The sequence below is a fragment of the Uloborus diversus genome, chromosome 3 (assembly GCF_026930045.1).
Source record: "Uloborus diversus isolate 005 chromosome 3, Udiv.v.3.1, whole genome shotgun sequence".
Classification (NCBI taxonomy): domain Eukaryota; kingdom Metazoa; phylum Arthropoda; class Arachnida; order Araneae; family Uloboridae; genus Uloborus; species Uloborus diversus.
Genome location: NC_072733.1, coordinates 115,219,161 through 115,241,009, shown reverse-complemented (window position 1 = coordinate 115,241,009; position 21,849 = coordinate 115,219,161). Strand labels below are relative to the sequence as shown.

Below are 21,849 nucleotides of genomic sequence, written 5' to 3'. Positions count from 1 at the left end.
AATATTGATCTGTAATATTTTCTAATAATGAAACACTTACAATTAATTTTTTTTGCCTTTTTTACTTGTATTTAAGGTTAATAATTATCACTCATATGACTTTTTGATCCTAAGATTAAGGTGTGTCCATTTTCTCAAAAAAATGCACTGGACTTAAAGTTTTTACTCAGACTGTATGTTCAAAACTTCAAAAAAGTGATTCTCAAAAAGAATGTTAACACCGTTTTTCTAAAAATAAAACAAAAAATATTTGACATGAAATACTTGCTTTATTTGAACTTAAAATACACAGAATTTTTTTAATGTTCCATGCTCACACATCACTCAGCATATCTATAGCCTTAGAAATAAATTTCAGGGATCCTTAACCACCACTATGGTTTAGACTTTGAGGAGAAATGACTAAACCAAAAGGTTCCCTTTCAGATAGTACTTTGACTATCTGGTGGCCTCCTAGTCAAAGAATCTTGATTTAAATCATATGCAGAAAACGATACATCAGATGCTCTACCAAGTCTTAAATATCTACTAATATTCGATGTGTGCTCTCCGGTTCGATGCCAATATAAAAAAATTCCCGGAGTTGTAATAATAGGAAGAGAAGCTATCCAAACAACAGTGATAAATGTCATATCAAAATGGAAACTGTTCTCATATGTTTCATATACAACATGCTTTAGTAAACGAACCAAATTTAAAGGCAAAAGACACACAGCGTAAGAAGTCACTGCCCATGCGAGAAAGTCTTGGATTTGCTTTTCCAGTTGCCAATCTCTGTTATCATCACTACCAACTTCAGAAAAGTGCAGAGGTTTATCGCGCAAGTAGGTTTCTTCCCCACTTTGGCTCGGTGTTGCGTATCTTTTTGGTACTTTTAAGGACATAGAAGAGGGAACTGGATTTTCTACTTGGGTGACGTTGTGACCGTCGGGATTTAGCGATGCAACAGAGTCAGTATCATGATTAGTGACAACACTGACGTCATGAAATGAAACTGTATACGACGTATGTTTTATTTTTATTTCTTCCGATGTTTTAACGTGAAGAAAGGCTATCAATCCTAAAGGTAATACGTACATAATAATAAAAAGTCCTCGTATGTATTCTTCTATGTTGTCTTCCACGTTGATTGCGCAGATACCAGTACCTTTGAACTGTGCTCCAAAATAAATCTCTAAATTTAAGTATCGAGTATAGATTAAGTAAGGCAAAACAGCAACAGCTGTTGCCATCCATACTCCAATCATGCCCATGAAGAAAGACAAATGTTGCTTTAATGGATAAAGAATCTGTCTATAACGGTCAAATGCCATTAGTAGAAATGTCAGCATTGTTGCATGAAAAGGAATATCTTGCAACATTGGGAAAAGATAACATAGGAGTCTGCCATAAACCCAGTTCTGGATAAGAGTTGTAGATAATGCAAGGGGCAATATGACGAGACACTTAACAATGTCGTTAAAAGAGTTGAGGGCGAGATATTTATACAATGATATGTTATGTGATTTTTGAGAAAATATTTTTCTTAGCATCATAATGTTTACAACGAAACCAACTATCATTAAAATGGCATACATTAGCACAAAAAAGACATAAGAACTCTGAAAAGATTTTCTAAGATGTGGGTGTCGAAATTCTGATGTATCATTGTGAAAGCTCATGAGAAAATGGATTATCATTCCAAGATACCTGTCAGGAATCTCTTTTAGAGCCATGTTGATTCCTGTCTCTTTAAAGCACCTGTCCAATAATTCACTCTTGATCAATAAAGCCACTTTTATTGATTTTGTTCTTACTGAACGAAACTACTTCAGTTAATATTTCAATCAAGTCATTAATTTTTTTTTTTTTTTTTTTTTTGCTACTGCTTAGTTAAAATATTTTCTATAAATGAGATGTTTTCTTCGTGGAATTTCTTTTGAACATCATTTAGAAATCCTGAAAAAAGATTTGAAAATGTTAGTATTATAGAATTATTCAAAGAAGAAATTTAACGTTATAATCTTGCAGCTTTTTTTAGCATACCAAAAAAATGCAAAGAAATCTCTCTGAATGAAAGTTCTTAGTTTAATACACAGTCCCTTCACCATACTTACGCTTTTTATTATTTACTTCATTGAGACATTAATTTTTCTTCAAAAATCTTATTTCCGCACTGTCAAAAATGGAACTCTCGATTTTGACGATTCTGCAATCCTCGAGCACTATTTCGTTATTTTTGACGATCCTTTCGTCATCAAATCACGTAATATTTGACGAAACCAGAAATCTCAAATTTTTGACGAAATTATTTCGTCCTAATTTCGTCACATTGCAGTGCATCCTTTGAGTTTGTTTCACTCTTGTACTCGCTCGTTAAATTATCCAATTATTATACGGCTATTATTCTAAAAGATTCCTAAAAAAGGTTAGTATTTATTGAAATTTGTGTGCAATGTCCTCTCTCTCTTTTATTTATTGTTACATTTTTATTCATTGTTGTATTTGAAACACATTAAAAATGGAAACGAACGGTTCGATTTGGCTTAAGATTCTATGTGGTTTTTAAACTAACTTTGACATTTCGAGTCACTTCCACGTTAGGCTTAGCTAGCGTTATTTTCTATTTGCAAAAATATTTTTTGTTGACATTTGTTTCCGAAAACATACTTCCTTTATTTCGCATTTCCAAAGCACTTTTACGGATTTAAAATTGCATAAAAAAATTCCTTCGTAGCTATTGTAACGCATATGATAAATACAGCCCTTTATAAATTGCTTAGAACTTTGAAGCTTTTAATTTCAACGTTGAATATGTTACATGGTTATGTGTTTTCACTCTTCTTCGTGATTTTTACTAATATAATTCTGGTAAACGAAGTGTATTTGTTTAATGATTTAAAATTGTTTTATTTTGCATTTTTATTTTCTCTAACAAATATGCTCCCCCCTCACTCTTAGTATTGATATAATAATTTATGCAGTAGCTCCCAAAAGTGTTCGTAAACTTATCATTTTCAATGAAATATTGCTCTACCCATCAGTTAAAATTAATATTTTGGAATGAGTAAACAATAAGATCTATAATTCATTCTAAAAAAAACTACATGAAATATTTTAACAGCAAAATAAAATATGATTTTGAAGAAATAAATGATAAGTATCAAGAGCTGTATCTTCACAAAAGTGTTCATACAAAATATTTTAAAACAATTGTTTAGTAACCTTTAAAACAAACCCATGAAAAAAAGTTCCTTAAGCAATAAAAAAATAAATGCAAACAGTGACAACCAGCTTTTGGTTCGGAAATGATAACCCTTTTTTTTATTATTATTAGGCTCGTTGACAATACTTATTAAAGTCGTACCATACATCTTAATATATAAAAATCTTCTGTGTGGACGTTTGCCACCATAAGACTTTTAAACGGCTGGACCGATTTTGATCAAATTTTTTGTATGTAATTAAGTTGTGGCGAGCATGGTTTTGAAGCGCGGTGGATCGAATCGGAAACGTTTTTGTTAATTAATTAATTACTTTAAACATTGGATGGTTATAAACTCCCAAATTATTAATATTTATTTTAACCTTTTGTTAAGCGAGAACTGAAATAAATATTTAATCCGCTGCCAAAGGACAATAAGAAAGCCAGCTCTGCTTTTTGTAATGAAATATCCTACTGTAATACGTCCATTGAGAATATATAAAACGTAGAGAGAGTGAAGCCTTCATTTCTTGAAAGCAACGATTTTAAGTCCCGAGATATATTTTTAAGTAAAGTATTGGAAGGTTCACGCATAACGTGTGTTCTGTCGTCGTAGTTGAACTATGTGACCGGATCGGTGCTTTAGGTTTACCTAAGGCCCAAGGCCCCTATAGTACTTATGGGAGGGGTTTTAGGTTTTCCTAACCAAATGACCAGAAAGTACTGTACCTAGCAACATTTATTTCTCGGCTCAAATCCATCCGAGTTTTGGCACCAATGTCAAGAATAATTTAAGGGTTATCAAACTAATCGGTACATTATTAAAGGAAAAAATGATGGAATTTATTGACGAAACAAATTTTATTTTCGTCCAAATAAATTACAACAGGGTAGTTCTGTACACAAAAGAACAGTGCAAAGGAAGATCTTTATCTTTGGTGGAAATAACAAATTGGGCAATATATGAAGTTTTAAAAGTTTTCGTTCAAAAGATCGGACCGCTAATCGGTCGGAGTTGGCTTCGCTCACTGATCGGCTAGATTACTGTAACGTGGTGGTTTGGCGACTTTGGCTATAAACAATAGAGTTGCGTGATCATTTGTTTACATTTTAAAGCTACCGTTAATGTAATTTATTGTATTTTTTGTTTATTTGGCGAAATATTTCAAATTGTAAAGAAATGTTTTTCGGTTTTAAAGAGTGTTTAGTCACTTTAGTTGAAGAATGTGTTTATTTTACATCGGGAGAGGGGATATGAGTGATTTTCGCTTGTTCAGAGAACTGTTTTACCTTTATTATTATTATTTTTAACGATATCCTTTCGATTGTTTTATTCTTTTTCGTACGGGGGATGGTTCAGCGGGATTTCCCGTTTGTTCTAAATGGATAGTTAGTTTTTTACGACGCTTTTTATCCTTTGAGTATGGCTGAAGGAACAAACCATCAAGTACGGGAGAAAAAATAGTCAATAAAACAACTGCTCAGTGGGCATTAGATAAATCAAGTTGTAATAAATATACGCATTCTAACACCAAGCACAGCTTAAAACATTTTTTTTTTCTTTTTCATTTTTTTTTTTTTTTTTTTTCAAGAAAACGGTTCAAACACTTGATAGTTTATTGAAATTTTTTAACTTTTCAGTTTACAAAGTTTGAACAGAACAACGTCTGTCGGGTCCTCTAGTTGTTTATATAATCTATTTCCCTACCGCAGCTGCTTGTTGAGCCTCTGCATCTTTTTTTTTTCTTTGAATGGTTTTACTAGCATAAGAATTTAAATTTTTTAAACATTGATAAAAATTAAGATAGTAAATTTTCTGGAGACTAATAATCTATTGACTAGTTTTCAGTACGGTTTCAGGAAAGGTAAATCTTGTGCAACTAATTTATTACATTTCTATGACAAAGTTACCATGGCTTTGGACAATAAGAAGCCTGTAGATGTTGTTTACATTGATTTTCAAAAAGCTTTCGATAAGGTACCGCATATTGCTCTACTTAGCAAATTAGCTGATATAGGAGTAGGAGGGAAAACTTTCATTTGGGTAAAAAACTGGCTGACCAGAAGGAAACAAAGGGTAGTTGTGAGGGGAAATTATTCTAATTGGAGTGAGTTTTTAAGCGGGGTTCCTCAAGGATCAGTGTTAGGGCATGTTTTGTTCATTGTTTTTATGAACGATATTCACAAAAATATTTCTGGGAACATGAATTGTTTTGCTGATGATGTCAAAGTTATGGGGACTGTAGAAAATGAAGAACAAGCAAAACAGCTGCAAGAGGATCTAGATCATATTACGGAGTGGGCTGATAAATGGGGTATGGCTGTTAATGTTGGGAAATGTCAAGTGCTACATTTAGGGCATGGAAATAAGTGTACAAGTTATTATTTGCAAGGTTCAGTCATTAGTCAGGCAGTTAAAGTTACTGATCTGGGGGTCTTAATAAGTCAGGATTTAAAGTTTAGCCAACAGTGCAGCATTGCTGGTAACAAGGCCAATAAGATGCTTGGGTTTATCAATAGATCTATTTCAAACAAATCTAAAGAAGTTCTTCTGCCCTTATATAGAAGTTTGGTAAGACCTCATTTGGAGTATGCTGTTCTGTTTTGGTCTCCTTATCTTAAGAAAGACATTAATGTATTGGAAAGGGTTCAAAGGCAAGCTACAAGGCTAATAAATGGACTTTCTCACTTAGACTATGATTCCAGGCTTAGAAGGCTAAAAATGTATAGTCTTGAGCAAAGAAGAGACCGAGGGGACATGATTCAGTTGTTTAAATCTATTAAAATGAAAGATGTTACGGGGCTGAAGTTTAGCACTGAAAACAGGACAAGGGGTCATTGTTTTAAGTTATTTAAATCTCAGGCTAACATGGATGTTAGGAAAAATTATTATTTTAGCAGGGTAGTGGAACCTTGGAACAGTTTACCGGAAGAGGTGGTAATGAGCAAGAGAGTAGATAGTTTTAAGAGGGCCATTGATCTTCATTGGGGATTGTAAATTGACTAGGACCAGTCTAGCTGGGCCCAGGGCCTGTTGCTGGTCGTCACTTTTGTATTTGTACAATAAAACATGAAGTAAAGTAAGTATCAATTTAATACAAAGCATTTTAAGTTACAGAGAAAATATTAATTTCCATGAAGAACTCTATCTTTGCTTTACAGCTGAATATTTTCAATTTTTTCGCAAATTAAAATAAGTTATTGAAAGTAGAGTTAATTTCGATTAAAAAAAAAAGAAAAGATAGCAGCATGTTTGAAAAATAATAAGCATTCTTTGTTGTTTATTTTTGCATTTAATGAGCTAAATTGATGTTTTTCTATGTCAATTTGTGTTACATGATTTGTGATAATTATAATTTTTTCCATTTTGCATAGTTTCTATAGCTGAAATAAATGCAGCATTAATTTTATTAACATATTTGTTGCCTCATGGTATTATCGACAAAAAAAAAAAAAAAGAAAAGAAAAGAAAATGCCCGACCAATATTAGATCAGATTTAAGAAGCATTTCATAAATGAACTACTAGTAAGTCTAAATTTAAGTTAGAATAGTGGTTTATGGTGCATACAAAGTAAAATGTTTGAATTTTTAACCGAATAGCTACATTTCAATTGAAAAATTGGAAGTAAAATGAAAACTATATGATAAAAACTAGCACACTTTATTCGACACGCTAATCACTATTGCCACAGGGGCGGCTCGTCACTATGGGCCGGGTGGGTCAGGCCCACCCAGAAAAATTGTACACAACTAAATAGATCATGTCAAAATAACGTTTAATATTTCGCTAAAAATTAAAAAAAAAAAAAAAACATCGAATTGGGGACATGAAACACATTTTAAATCTCTAACACTCTGCATATCGCTTCTAAAATGTGAAAAGTTTTCCATCTGTTCGCGTTTGCGCTTGCAAGCTCTGAGAATGATTCTTGGGACTTCGACTGGTTTGCCCCCCTACTCACTTGCCACACCTACGCTCCTAACCAATCACGACGATTCAACCAGACACCAAAACGGCAAGTCCGGGTCTCTCCGATTTCTGCTGCGTTGGCTCCAGCTACCTAGCCCTCCAAAGAATAGCTTTAACAGCAGTAGAAGGGCAATAGCAGGTGGGGAAGGATTTGACACACGTCACTTGTACGAAACAACAGCTCAAAAGGGTAAAAAAAAAAAAAAACGGCTAGCCCGCTGAATGAAAGAAAGTGCTCTTATCGTTTAAAACCGCCCTCTTGTATTTGTCTTCAATCTTAAACGGCTGTAAATATCTGGAACAGGCATTTCCATTTTATGCGTTCCTCCCGATTATACCGCATCGCATCGCATGCATATTTTTATTTATTTATTTTTCTGCTTGGAACTAATATGATTGGAATTTCTGAATGAAGAGTTTGTTTTCGAATAGTTGGTTTTGAGTGTGAAAAGCTCTGAATTTTTACAAAAAAAAAAAAAAAAAAAAAAAACTTCAATTGTGCGAGATCTATTCAACGCTTTCTTTTTTGTTCTGATATTTGGCTAAAGTAATAAGTATTAATCGTATAATAGGTCTTATCGATATGTGTTTTCTATTCTGTAGTACTCTAAGGCGGAACAAACCTAAATTATTTCAATTTTTGATCCGGTACATCGCTTTAAGTCCTTAAAGGCGTACACTGTAAAAACGATTCAGAAACGTTCCTGGAAAATAATCGGCTGCTGATGTGCCCAAATTCTGCCAGTAACATATTTTGCAAAAACCAGGAACGTTTTTCGCTAAAAGTCAGTAACCTTTCTGAAATTAACCTTGAAACTTTTAGAAGAATTGCGAAAGCTCCACTTTTAAAGCCAGGCTTGTCTCTAGAGCCTTCTAGCAATATTAAGTAGGTTTAGTGTAATTGATTAGCACCTTCCTGATTTACCAAGAAAGCTCCATAAAAATTAGAGCGACCACGGCCAAAGCTATGCAAGAAAGAACCAAGCATATCTCTTGCCTGCAATTCCTGCCTCGCAAAGCTGTAGCTATCCATTGACTTTTTTGCTTTCACTGAGATCAATCAAGTCAATCTGGACAGACCGTAATTGAGCCTTGGCCGATACACTTAATAAGCACGCTCATTCAATCTTTAAACTGGTTGCTAAAAATGTTTTCCTCAACAGTGAAAAGTCTGCATGCGTGCAGATTGTAGCGATTCAGGAAACTTTTTTGCGAAGATACTTGTTTTTACGGGGAAAGAAGTGAAATCCTGAGACGTTCCACGGAAATAACCGTAAAGTTTATGATTTTTTTTTACACTGTTGGGCCACATATCCTCAAAAATGACCAAACTATTCGATTTTCTTTATTGTTTATTTTTAAACTTCAGATTGTTTCAAACTTTATGAAGAGAGTTTCAACGCTCTAGTTTAATTAATTAAAAAGTTATTGGCTTTAGGTCACTCACTAGGTGCGCTTTTTCTCGATTTCGAATGGGATGGGTGTCTTATCTTTAAATTTAAGTTGTTTACCTTGAATTTTCAAAAAATGCCTAAGTGGATATTTTTCTAAAACAATTTCAACTTTGAAGTGGAAGAGAAGTTCGAAATGAAGCAACTGCAATAAGGACTATCTTATATTGTTCAGCATTACTAACTGCAGTCCTCTCCATTGTATCTGTATAAATATTATTGAGAAAACTTTATACAGCGGAGCCCACCCGCTAAATTAAGGGCACGAGCCGCCACTGTATTGTCGTTACATACTTTTGAATCTCTTACTTGTAATTCTGTCTTAAAATTGGCCATGGTTGCATTATTGCTTATGGAGCTATCCTAGTAAATCAGGAAGGTTCTTGAAGATTCTAGACTAGCTTTAATCGGACAGATTTCCGGGGAAGAAAGGTCACTGACTTTTAGCGGAAAACGTTCCTGGTTTTTGCAAGACAAATTACTTGAAGAAATTGGGCAAATAAGCTGCCCATTATTTTTCAGGAATGTTCCTGAATTGTTTTACAGTTTAGGAAAAAAAAGTACTTCCTCCTCAAAATTAGTAGAGCTACGTCTGAAAACTTTTGTACTGGTTGTTGATTCTGACGATTTTAAGATTTTGTTTGAATATTTTTTAGAGATTTCAGGAAGCTATACTATCAATTAAAAATTTTACTTCCCAATTATTCCCTCTATAAATCAACACCGAGTTAAAAAAATATTCGAACTACACACACCCTTAAGCCATGCCCCATTTTTTAAGTCCTTTGCCCCCCCCCCCCCCCCAGTATAGAGAAAGATCAGTTTGCATTCTACAAAATCCCTATTCATCAGTTAGAATGTAGCTTTATGTGATGACTAGTTAGAGAGTTCTCATAAAAAGGGACGTGGCTTTGGGTGTTGGAGCCCTATATTTTTGAAACTAATTTGGTACTGATTTAAGGAGGTAAGGCTCGGAAAGTAAGTGTTTATTGATAGCACAGCAAAAAAAAAAAAAAAAATCTAAAGAAAATAAAAATAAAATCGTAATCATCAGTTTCAATACATCTTAGTTCTTAAGTATTTAAATGGAACTTCTTTGAGATGGAAGGAGTACTTCAGAAAACATTCGCGAAGAAAACTGCTAATTTGAATTTTAAAACGAGCTGATGTGTGCATCACATGACTCCTTTTACTCAAATTTATTGTCATTTTTCCCCATTATTGGCAATTTTAATGCGATTCAATAGTTTGCTCTCTAAATATCACCAACAGTGACTAAATTGAAACCAGGTTTAAAAAAAAAAAAATCGCCAAATTTGTCGCCAAGTTGGCGACCAAAAGACTGGCGATATATCGCCAAGTGTCCGCCAAATTATAACACCACTTGAGTTTACATCGAAATTAACAATGATTTCACCTCAAAAAGGGGTAAAAGACTCCCTTTGGAGCATCCGAAAGCAACCAAAAAAGGGGGTGTAAAACTAGACCCCACTAGGAGTCTAAGTACCAAATTTCAACTTTCTAGGACATTCCATTCTTGAGCTATGCGACATACATTCGCGCATACATACGTACATACAGACGTTACGAGAAAACTCGTTGTAATTAACTCGGGAGCGTCAAAACATATTTCAGGTGTCTGTACGTTCCTAGACACGTGTGGTCGGGTGAAAAATAAACTCGACATTCATTCGGGGGTGAGCAAAATGGAAATAAGGCCGATTTTTGAGTGAAAATTTTTTCGTTAATGCAATACTTCCTTTTTTGTAAAAGGAAGTAAAAAAGTTTGGAAAAAGCGGTGTATTTTAGCCATCGGCTAAAAAAAAATTGTAAATTTTTAAAAAATTATAGATCAACAATTGTCGCACATTTGATTTGTTCAAAAAATGAAAATTCACGATGCAAAGGAATTCACTCGTTTAGTGGGTAAATAATTGCTGATTCTCGATTGATTGAATAAACTCTAATTCCAGAACTATATTCAGAAATTAATTTCAGAAACAAGCTGAGAGAAAGCATTGTCTCGCTGCCTATTCTCCCCCCCTCCCCCCATTCGCTGTGGGGGAAAAAAATATTTTTTTGCAATCTACTTGGAAAATAGCTTGTAAAATAATCATGTATTTTCAGAAATACAGTATTGTGGCAATTATTTGGGAAATGTTATTATTTTTTTTTTTGCTTTATCACACGTAAGCGAACGAATAAGCACTCAAATTCAGCTCAGAGTTCAAATGGCAGTTATTGTCAAACTAGTAGCTGTTTGTACCAGGGCTGTGGAGTCGGAGTCGGAGTCGAAGAGTCGGAGTCGGACTGATTTTGGGGTAAAGGAGTTGGAGTCGGAGTCGTTAGAAAACATGCCGACTCCGACTCCGACTCCGGGTTTCTTTTTTTCTTTCCTTTCCCCTGACTCTCCTTGCATTTTTTAAAAACGGACTACCAATTGGTTCGATTACATGTATAAAAAGATACTAATAAGGAAATAACTGCCGTTATGGCAATCAGCTAGCTTGAGTGCTTATCGAACTTTCTGTAGCTGTCCCCTAGTTTGCTTGCTTTTTAACTTAACTAATAGCAACTGTCAGCAAACGGTCTTGTTGCCTAACATTTTCAAGTAATCACTTTCAAATAAAAATAGAAATATAGTGTTTTGTTCGATCTCAATTATAAAATAGTAAAAGAAACGTAACAAATTATTAAATTGAGACCAGTAGCTAAGGTTGAAGCGTTTAAGGGTAAACGGCAAATTCAAAGAAGTTCTGGCGCGAAAGTACGAATCCAAAAAATTCGATGAAATAATCTAATGTTTTTTTCTTTATTAAGAATATTTCTATAAGCTTGGTTCTCACTAAAAAGTATGGAACAAAATAAGTGTAAATGATTTCTTGATTACAACACTCAATAATTGCAGTTAATCTTAAAATCTTCATATTAAGGTTAATTCAAAGCAGCCAATAAAATTTAAATTAAAAATTTGGCGAAGAAGAAATATAGGTATAGTAACCGCTATTCGTACAAATTTATATACCGCCGCATTTTGTGTAAAATTAGCTCCTGACGTATATGTGCCCTATTTTCGTTGAAATTTTATTGATAAAATATAATTTAAAATATATTCGCAAAAATTTTCAGAATTAAAGTATTTGTATTTTTTATAAACTCTGAAATTAACTTTGGGTGTCATCTACCAGATGGGTGTCACCCGGGGCGAACCACCCCCTCTCAAGAACTTGGATTTAGAAAAAAAAGCTTTTTTTCTCTCAAGTTACAGCTTTAAAAAATTGAAAGCACACGATTTGATCAATATCTATTTGTTAAACATTACAGGGGGGCAAATTACAGATAATCCTTTTCAAATTTTTTAAAAGGGATTTTTAAGTCATCTCACTTTTTAACTCGTAACTATTGGAAAATTTGATCTTTAAATTGAATTTCTAACGTTGTACGCGTCTTAGGTTTACAATAAAAAACAAAATGCGAAATTTTCATAAAAAGGAATTAATATTTCAATCTCTGTTTAGAGGTTTTCCCCCTTCCCCTGAAGAGAGCGAGGGAGTTGAAAAAATACAATTATTATTATTTTTTTAATCTGGAGTCGGAGTCGGAGTTGGAGTCGGAGTCGGGCGTTTCAAAATCCAGGAGTCGGAGTCGGGGTCGGAGTCGGTCATTTTCCTTCCGACTCCGCAGCCCTGGTTTGTACGCATCAGGTAAGTACAGGCATATAAATTCTTCCGCTAAGTGGCTGGAAGTTGGTACGTTGGCAGTGTTAGTTGCTCGCTTGTAGTCGGAGTAATTAGAGTCATGGATATCAGCCCTGAAACACGTGCTAAAGTGATTGCATTTAGATGATACACTTCTAAAACGTTAGAAGAAATAGTCAAAATATGTGGAGTGAGGAAATCAAGTGTCGTTAGGATATGGCAGCGGTTTAAGACAACGGGAAATTCTGGAACCAACCATATTGGAAAATGCGGCAGAAAAAGATCAACTTAGGCTCGTGATGACTAAAGTTTACATCTAATGAGTGTTATGAATCCTCGATTAGCTAGTTTTGATCGGTCCAAGTCCATGGATGCAGCTGGTGTTGACATCGCACCTTCAATAGTGAGATATAGGCTTTTAGAACGTGGGCGGAAAGCACGTCGACCGTACAAGAAGCAGCTTCTCACGCCTCGCATGAAGAAAAAAAAGTTAGAATGGGAACGGAAATATAAAACATGGACTGGGAAACGCTGTTATTTCCTGATGAAACACATTTTGTTGTTCAGGGATTTAGATCCAGGTTCGTGAGAAGGAGCAAAGGAGAACCTCTTCGTCCGCACCACATTAATCAAGCACCCAAGTATTTTCCCCAAAAGATGTTTTGGGGTTGTTTCTGCGTTTCAGGGACAGAATCCTTTGTTCCCGTAGAAGGAATGATGATCAGTGCCAGCTACGAATCGATATTGACCCAAGATGTGCTTGCTTCCAACAATGTCTAAACTTTGGCCAAACGGAGACGGCGTTTTTCAACAAGACGGCGCGCGATGTCACACATCGAAGCAAATTGCCAATTTTGGCTCTAAAAACAAACTTACTGTACTGGATTGACCTGGAAACTCACCGCACTTAAATCCGATTGAAAATTATTTGTGGCCTATCGTTAAAAAACGTCTTCACAAATTTGACAGTACTACGATGGAAAAGCTAATTTCGTCTGTTATTGACATATGGTATAAAGACGTTGAAATTAAAACTACATGTGCCAGTCTAGTACATTCCATGTCAAAACGTGTCTGTGATGTTATTACGCCTCGGAGAGGTTATATTAATTATTAGTTTCAAATGTATTCATTAAAAACTTGAATAAAACTGATTTTTTTTTTTTTTTTGAGAAATTAAGGAATTCCCAATTAATTGCCACAATACTGTATGTATATGAAATCTGATGTTCTTCCAAAACACAAGATAACCAAACTAAACTTTTTAACTAAGCTTTTTAACTAAAGAAAAAAAAATCAGATTTTGAAAGAAATCGCGGGAAAATGTTTTATTTCAGAAATAAACAGCTGCATTTAAGCGTAAAACTTTCCTCGAAATCGAAAAAAGATCAATGTGCATGGGGGCATACAACCATGGGCCTACACATTTACTTATTATATGTATTTTTTCTTTTTATAACTCTTTTAGGAAGGATCCAACATCACGGAGATAATCAAAACCAGGACAGACGAAGAATGAAGCAAGACGTAACAGTTGGCGTATACAGATTTGTACATATTTAAAATAGCAAATATGAGTCATTCCATGTCAACTCACACACCTAAAAAGTGAGTGCTCACAGATTATAACAATATTTTGCTGGTTCATACCCATTTACTAAGTGGTATAAAAACACCAAATTTTGATCCTCTAGTTGTTGCAGTTTTTTTAGATATAGGGGGTCAAAATTTTAATGCTTTGCTCCACTGGCTCATACTTGCCTGACCATAATTCTGGAACAAATAAAGTTAGAAATTCGAACTTTATATATTTTGAAAGTTTGCATTCAGAGCTTTAAAATGATATATTACTTGATGCAAAAATACAATTTTTGATTTTGAAGGTCATTTGATTTGACCTTTGACCTTAAGTGTTTCAAAAGTTAAAATTTTAAAAATCTGAGGAAAAAAAATATTTTGTACACACTATTATTTTCTTTATTTGTGCTAATTTTCATGTTGGGACAACACTAGGATCATGCATAATTTAACAATTTTTCATTTTGAAGGTCATTTGAAATTGACCTTTGACCTTGAGTATTTCTAAAAGTTAAAATTCTAAAAAGCTGAAAAAAATATAGTTTGTATACACTATTTCAGCAAAAACAACCCTGTTGTAAAAATTTCCCCGCCAAGAAAACCTTTAACTCTTCCCTACAAAAAAGAAAGTTTCATTTGCACATTACTTTCAAGGTATCTTCAATATAACCTTGCTTTTTTCAAATAAGACTTAACTAAAGCCGCTGTACACAGCCCAACCGATCTGATTTTTCATTTTGAATATCTACCCTGGATTTCATCAACAGTGCAAAAATTACCATATTAACAATTCAGATACTTAATATTGAACAACACCAAGTGCATTAAAATATCCCCTCACACACATTTTACAAATAGCTCATTGATCTTTCTTTACGGAATTTAATTACTCATTATCTTCAGTATTACAAAAATATTGAATTCAAAAATTAAATAAAAAAAAATAGTTGATTGCAAACCAATTAAAATTGTTACTTTTGCAATTCAGTCAGCTGAAAGGATATTTATAATCAGTGGCGGATCTAGAACTCGAGCAAAGGGGGGCGGGGGCTAACCTTGGTCCAAGTGGAGAGTCAGTTTTAGAGGGTCTCTTTCATCGTTTTTGCGAGTACTCTCAATCTCAGGAGGGGAGGGGATCACACAGGACCTGATTACTGAATAGTCTGACTAGGCCGTGGCCTAGGGCCCCCACTTTTTAGAGGCCCCCAATTGACTAAAAAAATTTAGCCAATGACCAAAATTGTATGGTTAAGCTAATACATGGGGGTCTCCGAAAAACTGTTTGGCCTAGGGCCCCATCGATACCTGGCCCTTAGGGTCATCGTTCTTAGAGGGACAGGCAGTGCTATAGATGGAAAAAAGAAAACTGGAAAAAGTTTAAACAACTTGTGTTTATACGATATGAAATTTTCTCTACAAGGGGTCCCTTTCCCGAAAAATTTAGAACTTTAAATACGGCTTTTTACTTGAAACAAACTTATATAGTATAGTAAACAATATAAATAATTTCGCGAACATTTTAAGGGTCTGAAAACACTATACAGGGTGCGGCAGCTATTTGAGGACACCTAAAAAAGAAGCCACATTTTCCTGTCTCTTATAGTAACATTGATTTTCTTTTTGCAGATAGTCATGGAAGACTATATTCTTACTCAGGAAATAAAGAGACATCCCGTTAATGTCTCTTTAGCTGCAGGGCGTACCGATTCAGACACTGCTGCGTTCTTGAAAGTTGCCCGATCGTTTGTTTACAAAGTTCGGAGAGAATTGGAAGCAGTAAAAGGGGATGTGGTGAAAGTTTCGCAAAGGAAACGATATTGTCGACGTTCTGACAGGGTCAGGACACCAGAATTTGTCAGCCGTGTCCAACCTGCTATCGATGAGGACCCTGGGAAATCGATGAGGGCACTCGCTAATGAGCAGCAGGTTGATGAGGCTACAATCCGACGTGTGGTTCATGAGGACTTCCGCTACAAATCATACGTGATGCAGAGAGGACAATTCATGTCCGACAGAACCAAGATGAACCGCTTGGCTAGAGCCAGGAACATTTTGAACAAGCTCAAACATCCCGAAGAGCCAGGACTGCTCTGGTTTTTGTCAGATGAGAAGAACTTTGTTCAGGACCAAAAGGTGAACAGCAAAAATGATCGTTGGCTGTGTAAAAGCCCTGATGAGGTACCGACCGTTATGTATACCTAATTTCCAGCATCAGTGATGTTTCTTGGTGTGGTTAGTAGTGATGAAGATGTCATGCCTCCACATTTTTTTTTCTCAAGGTGCCGGAGTTAATGCCGTTGCTTAGTTCGGCACTACCCCATACAGCCAAAACAACCCAAGATTGGCTCAGCTCCCCAGATCTCAATCCAATGGACTATTATGTATGGGTCGAAGTTGAGCGGAACTCCAATAGTCATTTCCACGACACTGTTTCTGCTCTCAGAGCTGCTATTGTGGATGCAATGGCAAAAATCCCAAAGACTCATCTCATTACTCATAAATAAGTCGTATGTTAAAAGCAATTGAAAACATACATTTTGCTTCCAAATTTATTTTTTTTCAGATGTTATTTTGTAGTCGAAACATATGTTTCTAACTTAAAGTAAAAGCTGCGCTTAGCCCAGAGCGCTGTAATCATTTGATCGGACCAAGTCCAATTCAAAAGTTAACATTGCTCCTTCGAGATCGATCAAACCAACTTACAGACTGATACCAGACTCAATCTTGCTTAAGTTTTCTTTTCTTTTTGCAAGCTATATTCTTCTTTTTTTTTAATATGCTTTTTTTCAAGTACTAAAATAGTGTAAAAAAGCAGTGTTGCGCAGTCGGAGTCGGACAGATTTTCGAGACAAGGAGTCTGAGTCGGCATTTGTTGATTAAAAATTCCAAGAGTCGGAGTCATTTTCCCTCAATGCCTGTAACAATGCCAGTGATTGCGGGGTCGGAGTGAGAGTTGGAGTCGAACTGATTTTAAGGTAAAGGAGTCGGAGTTGAATTGTTTGTCAGTGAATTAGAGGGGTGATTAAAAACTAATTGTATCGAAAGCCAATGTGAGCACGAAGCAATGCGTTGTCTTTTCGTTTCCCGCGCTGTTTCTCTCTGTCGACTGCTGTCATTGGTTTTTCGAATCAAAAACAATTTTTACTGTGTATTATCTTAATTTTTGAAAGAGTTTATAACTTAAAAAAAGTTTTGTTTGCCTATTTCTTTCCTGATATTTTTGTAGTTCCAACTACATCTTATAAGGCTTCAAAATGCGGAATTTTATATCTATTTTTCAAAATTTCCTCCGGGGAAGAAATCCCCGGACCCCCTACAATTGGGAATATTTTGTACTCCACTTAAAGCGGAGTCATGTGTGACTTTTTTGATAACATTTCCCCTCTTAAGGTCAATCCAACACAGGACATCAGGGAAAACACATTATCATCAAAAATTAAAGTATTGCTGTATGTATCAGATGAAAGAGATAGACATAGTAAAAGGAAAAAAAAATGCCTCTCTTACACCACCGAGAGAAACGTTGTTAAAACTGCAAAAGGGGCCCCATACCTAAAATAGCTTAGGGCCCCGTTAAGTCTAAATCCGGACCTGAGTTGGAGTCGGCCATTTTCCCTCTGACTCCGTAGATCTGCAAAAATAGTCTATGTAGATAAATTTTGGGGTAAGACTTTGAATTTACATTTTCCCCCCTTAGTCTGGGAAGTGAATTAAAACTTAAAATTTGAAATTATGACCTATTTCAACTGGCATGTTTAATAAAAAGTTTGAAACTAATGGTTATGCATTTTCTAATTATGAATGCTTCAAAAACTTTGAAAAATAAACAAGTTAGGTATATAGTTAATTTAAAAAAAAAGAAAAACCTTACACAAAAGAAACTAGTGCAATTAATGTTAATCACTTTGATACTTAATAAGTCTGTTTATGGCGTAATATCGTCGGCACTATGCTGAACTACCGAATGTGAAAATTGGCTCTTTTCAGGAGAGCCGAAACAATATTTTTGTCCACCAGACGCTTTAGTTATTTTCAATGTTTTTATTTTTATAAATAACATTAAGTGTAAATCTTATTGTTTGAAGTACAGTAAACTCTCGATTATCCACGAGCGGATTATCCGCGAAAGTCTCGGAAAAAGAAAAAAAAAATAGTTGAAAAATTTTGTTCTTCAAACCGCGGATCTGAAATCAATTCGTCCCAGATTTTTTTTCCCCTTTCCCACAACAAGTGCTCCTTCTCAAAAAACGTGAAAGTCGGTATGCACGTGCCTCAAGGGAAAGCGTTCAGCTGATTTCGGTAAAACACATGTGTTTACTGAAGACCCTAGTTTATCCCCTCAGGAGCGTACGACATTATATCCTTATCATCTGTTCCGATTGAGAAAGGTTAGGAAAACGCCTACAGGTCTTCTGGGAATTCTCTGACAGGGGTGGTCTTTTTTGTTGTGGTCACTGTTTTCACTTCTGGGCTGTTGAATGTTTTAGGTTGACGGAAAGTTCCTACTCATGATTTAAATTTTAGTTTATTTTAGTTCTGTACAGCTTGAAATACAAATATTTTTTAATGTTGCCGCATCTCTTTTAAACGTTTCACGTTTTTTTACGATACAATCATTCGCAAGCAAAAGATAATTTCTGTCTCTTTACCTCTGGTTTTAAACCTTTTTCGCATTATCCGCGACTTTCGTTATCCGCGGTACTTGGGTCACTAATTCCGCGGATAATGGGGAGTGTACAGTAGTAATAGCCCTTTTTGAGTACTACGGCAAACCATTGAATTTGAAAAACGAGATTCGCGATTTTTCACCTTCGTTTGTACCGAGTTTAGCATAGTGCCGATCATATTATCATGTTTCGTTTTTTTTTTTGGATTACACAAAACACACACACACACACACACACATTACTTTTGTTTAGTACATTTCAAAAACTTATAACCAACGGAGAGAAGTTGAAGTCGGACTGATTTTGAGGTAAAGAAGTCGGAGTCAGAAGTCGAAGGTTTAAAAATTCAACAGTCGGAGTCGATCATTTTCCCTTAAAATCTGCAACCATGCCAGTTCTTGGAATCAGAGTCGAAGGCTCTTTCCCGAAGTCGGAGTCGGTCATTCTTCTTCCGACTCCGTAGTCTTGCTTAGAACTGCTGGTGTGACTATTCATTTCAATAATTTAAATCTCGCTCACTACATTTTAACTTTTATTTTCTATTTCAAACATGCTTAGGCGGCCCACACATTTTCCTCCAAATAGCTGTGATTTGTACGATGATATTTAAAAATCTAGGAATGAAATATGTTTGCGGCCCCTATGAAACTATCATGATTATTTATCTGATTAGCCCGGTTGCCCGCCGGCTCCATCCACTACCAGCTAGGCCTAATCGATGTAGACCTTTTATTACCATACAAATTAATTAAAAATCGTAAAAATTTGCACCTTTTCCAATTTTTTTAGCGCAAAATTTTTACCCATTTCCAGTTTCTATTTGTTATCAAATAAAATACTTGTAATGGGTTTTAGCAAAATAGGCTCTTCAAAAGATTTTCAATTTTTTCTCTTGATTCTGCTTTTGCGCTAGCAAAACTTAGTAGTTGTAATCGTTTTCCCTTTTCCATGCTTTCCCAAGTTATCCCGGAAAAATAACATAATGAAAGAAAATATAAATAAATTTAATTTTATACATGTTCTGACTCGCGAGGTTCATCTTAATATAAAGCTAGGTATCGGGCTCAAGTTTCTTTTTAATTTTTTAACTTAATATTAGTTGCTCTTCTTTTGTTTGCTTAAGATGTGGGTTTCTCTGCTCCTCAATAAATATTTTTAGCTAGTTGATGAGCACCGCTATAACCTTGAGCCCTGGAGTTTCCCTCCGTAAATTTGTGTGTTTATAAGGTTTGATTACGGAAGGAAGGGGGGAACCCTCAGTATCTTAATTGGTCACTAACCCCATCACCCTAACGTTGCCAAACATGACCTAAAATTGTGTTTTCGAAACTTTAATTTTAAAACTTTTTCGGGGCTGCACCTCGACTCTCACTCCCTATAAAATACCATTACAGATCGACTAAAAGTTCGTTTATTCGACTTCAATTTCTTAAAATTCTTTGGGGGTGAGCACCCAAATCCTTCTCTCCATGAAATTACCGAAGATCATCTAAAATTGCGTTTTCAGAGCTACAATTTCGAAAAATTTCCGGGGGAGAACCCCCGGACCCCCCTAATTTCTACGAGCACAACTAAATTCCTGTTGTTAAGTTTCTTTCTCTGCATAAAATTCTGTTGGGCACACATTTATAATGATTTTACATCATAGTCAGACTTTTCGTCAATTCCTGATTCTCAGACAGTTCTAGTTTATTGATCTCGCGATGACCCTGCTCACAAAAGCCTAGTTTCATGTTTTTCATTTTAAATTTGATTTTTTCCCTACATATTTCATTTTATCTATTTTAAATTTTTTATTTTTTGCCTTTAGGGGGGGGGGGGGCAGAGCCTGATTACCGCAGGGGCATGTGGGGCATAGGCCCTTCCTCTTAGATTTCAGGGGGGGGGGCTAAAATCCCCTTAATTTATCATGTTAATTAAAAATAAATAATGATTTCACTCAGAATCTAGAGTACAATGATATCATTGATAGTTTTGCAAATGCCAAAACAAGGAAAAAATCTATTTGTTGTTAAAAATTCGCCTTAAAAATGTGATCTCTTTGCAAATCAGAAAACCACTCCAAATTCAGTCTGTATTTACTATTAAAAGTTATATGATAGATCATTTTGGTATTTACAGTTTACTGCAAAGTTTAACCACATTTATATATTTATCGTATACTACTATATCTCTTCTACTTTTTCAATGCATATATTACATTGTGATATGAGGTACCACCAAATTTAGTATGGTTGTGTAAAAACGCAAGTATCGAAATATTTTATTGCTTCAACATATAAAAAAAAAAACTGAAATGGGGGGAGGAGGCACAAAATGAATTTCCTGAAATAGAAATGCGCCCCATGTCCAATGTCAGGATGATCAGGCTCTGGGGGGAAGGGGAGGAATCTTGCAAAGTAAAATTTGGCTATGCCCCCCTGTCGGGCAAGTTTGCCACCCTATCGGGGATTTCCTAGCGCCACCACTGAACACTTCACTATGAAAAGCTTCCCGCCAAACAGGATAAACTTAGTGTTTAACTCAGGATTTGGTGGGTTGTCAGTTACGTTGGTAGTAGTTTATAGGAGACTTCGACTTCAAATGGTTATTAAAAATTAAGATATCGTATACAATTAGTTAGGTATTAAAATAATTCATGGTATAGTAATTAAAATCATTGTTTATGTTATAATTGGGTGTTTAGTTTAGCCGATTTTTGTACTGGAATTACAAAATAAATCTCATTTCTAGGTTTGGGTAGGAAATAGTATGTAAGTGTAATCAGTTATTTTTTGCTTTTTAGTTCGTAGGTGTTTTTTGAAGGCGGTTTTTTCTTATTTAAAAGTCATTTATTTTTCACTTTTTAGTGGTGTAAGTGTAAATATAAAATAAGTACGTAGGATAGAGTATGGTAAATGACGTTGAAGCCTTTCTTAAGTGCATCTAGAGTAAGAAAGCGTCAAATACATGAGTCTGAAAACAGCTAAGATGAGCACGATAGAGAAAGAAATAGACCCCAGCGTCTCGGAAATTTCCGACGACTGTGATGAAAGACTTTTTCAAATGCGCAACTTATGTACAAAAAAAATGGTCTTCATCATTAGTTGACTTTATCAAAGTTTGCTTTCCGGAAACAAATGCACGAGTCACTAAAAAAATCAACAGAAATCGCTTTAAGTTTAAAATTGTAAATTGTAAATTTGTAAACTTTTAAATTGCAACATTTATATTTCATAACAATACCTATCACACTACCCTCGATATTCGATAGAGCTGTCATAGAATTAGAAAAAGAGAACTTTGCAAAAGGACGAGTAG

The 21,849-nt window shown here is 35.1% G+C and overlaps 1 protein-coding gene across 2 annotated transcripts in view; it reads right to left on the bottom strand.

Moving 5' to 3' along the window:
• Nucleotides 1-263: 263 nt before the first annotated feature.
• LOC129218369 (neuropeptide Y receptor type 5-like) overlaps nt 264-21,849 on the bottom strand; it is a 33,377-nt gene continuing 11,791 nt past the window's right edge. For both annotated transcript variants that reach the window (XM_054852614.1, XM_054852615.1), the window contains exon 2: nt 264-1,938. In XM_054852614.1, coding sequence (XP_054708589.1) covers nt 423-1,715 — 1,293 coding nt within the window. In that variant the 5' untranslated portion in view covers nt 1,716-1,938 and the 3' untranslated portion in view covers nt 264-422. The remainder of the gene's footprint in view (nt 1,939-21,849) is intronic.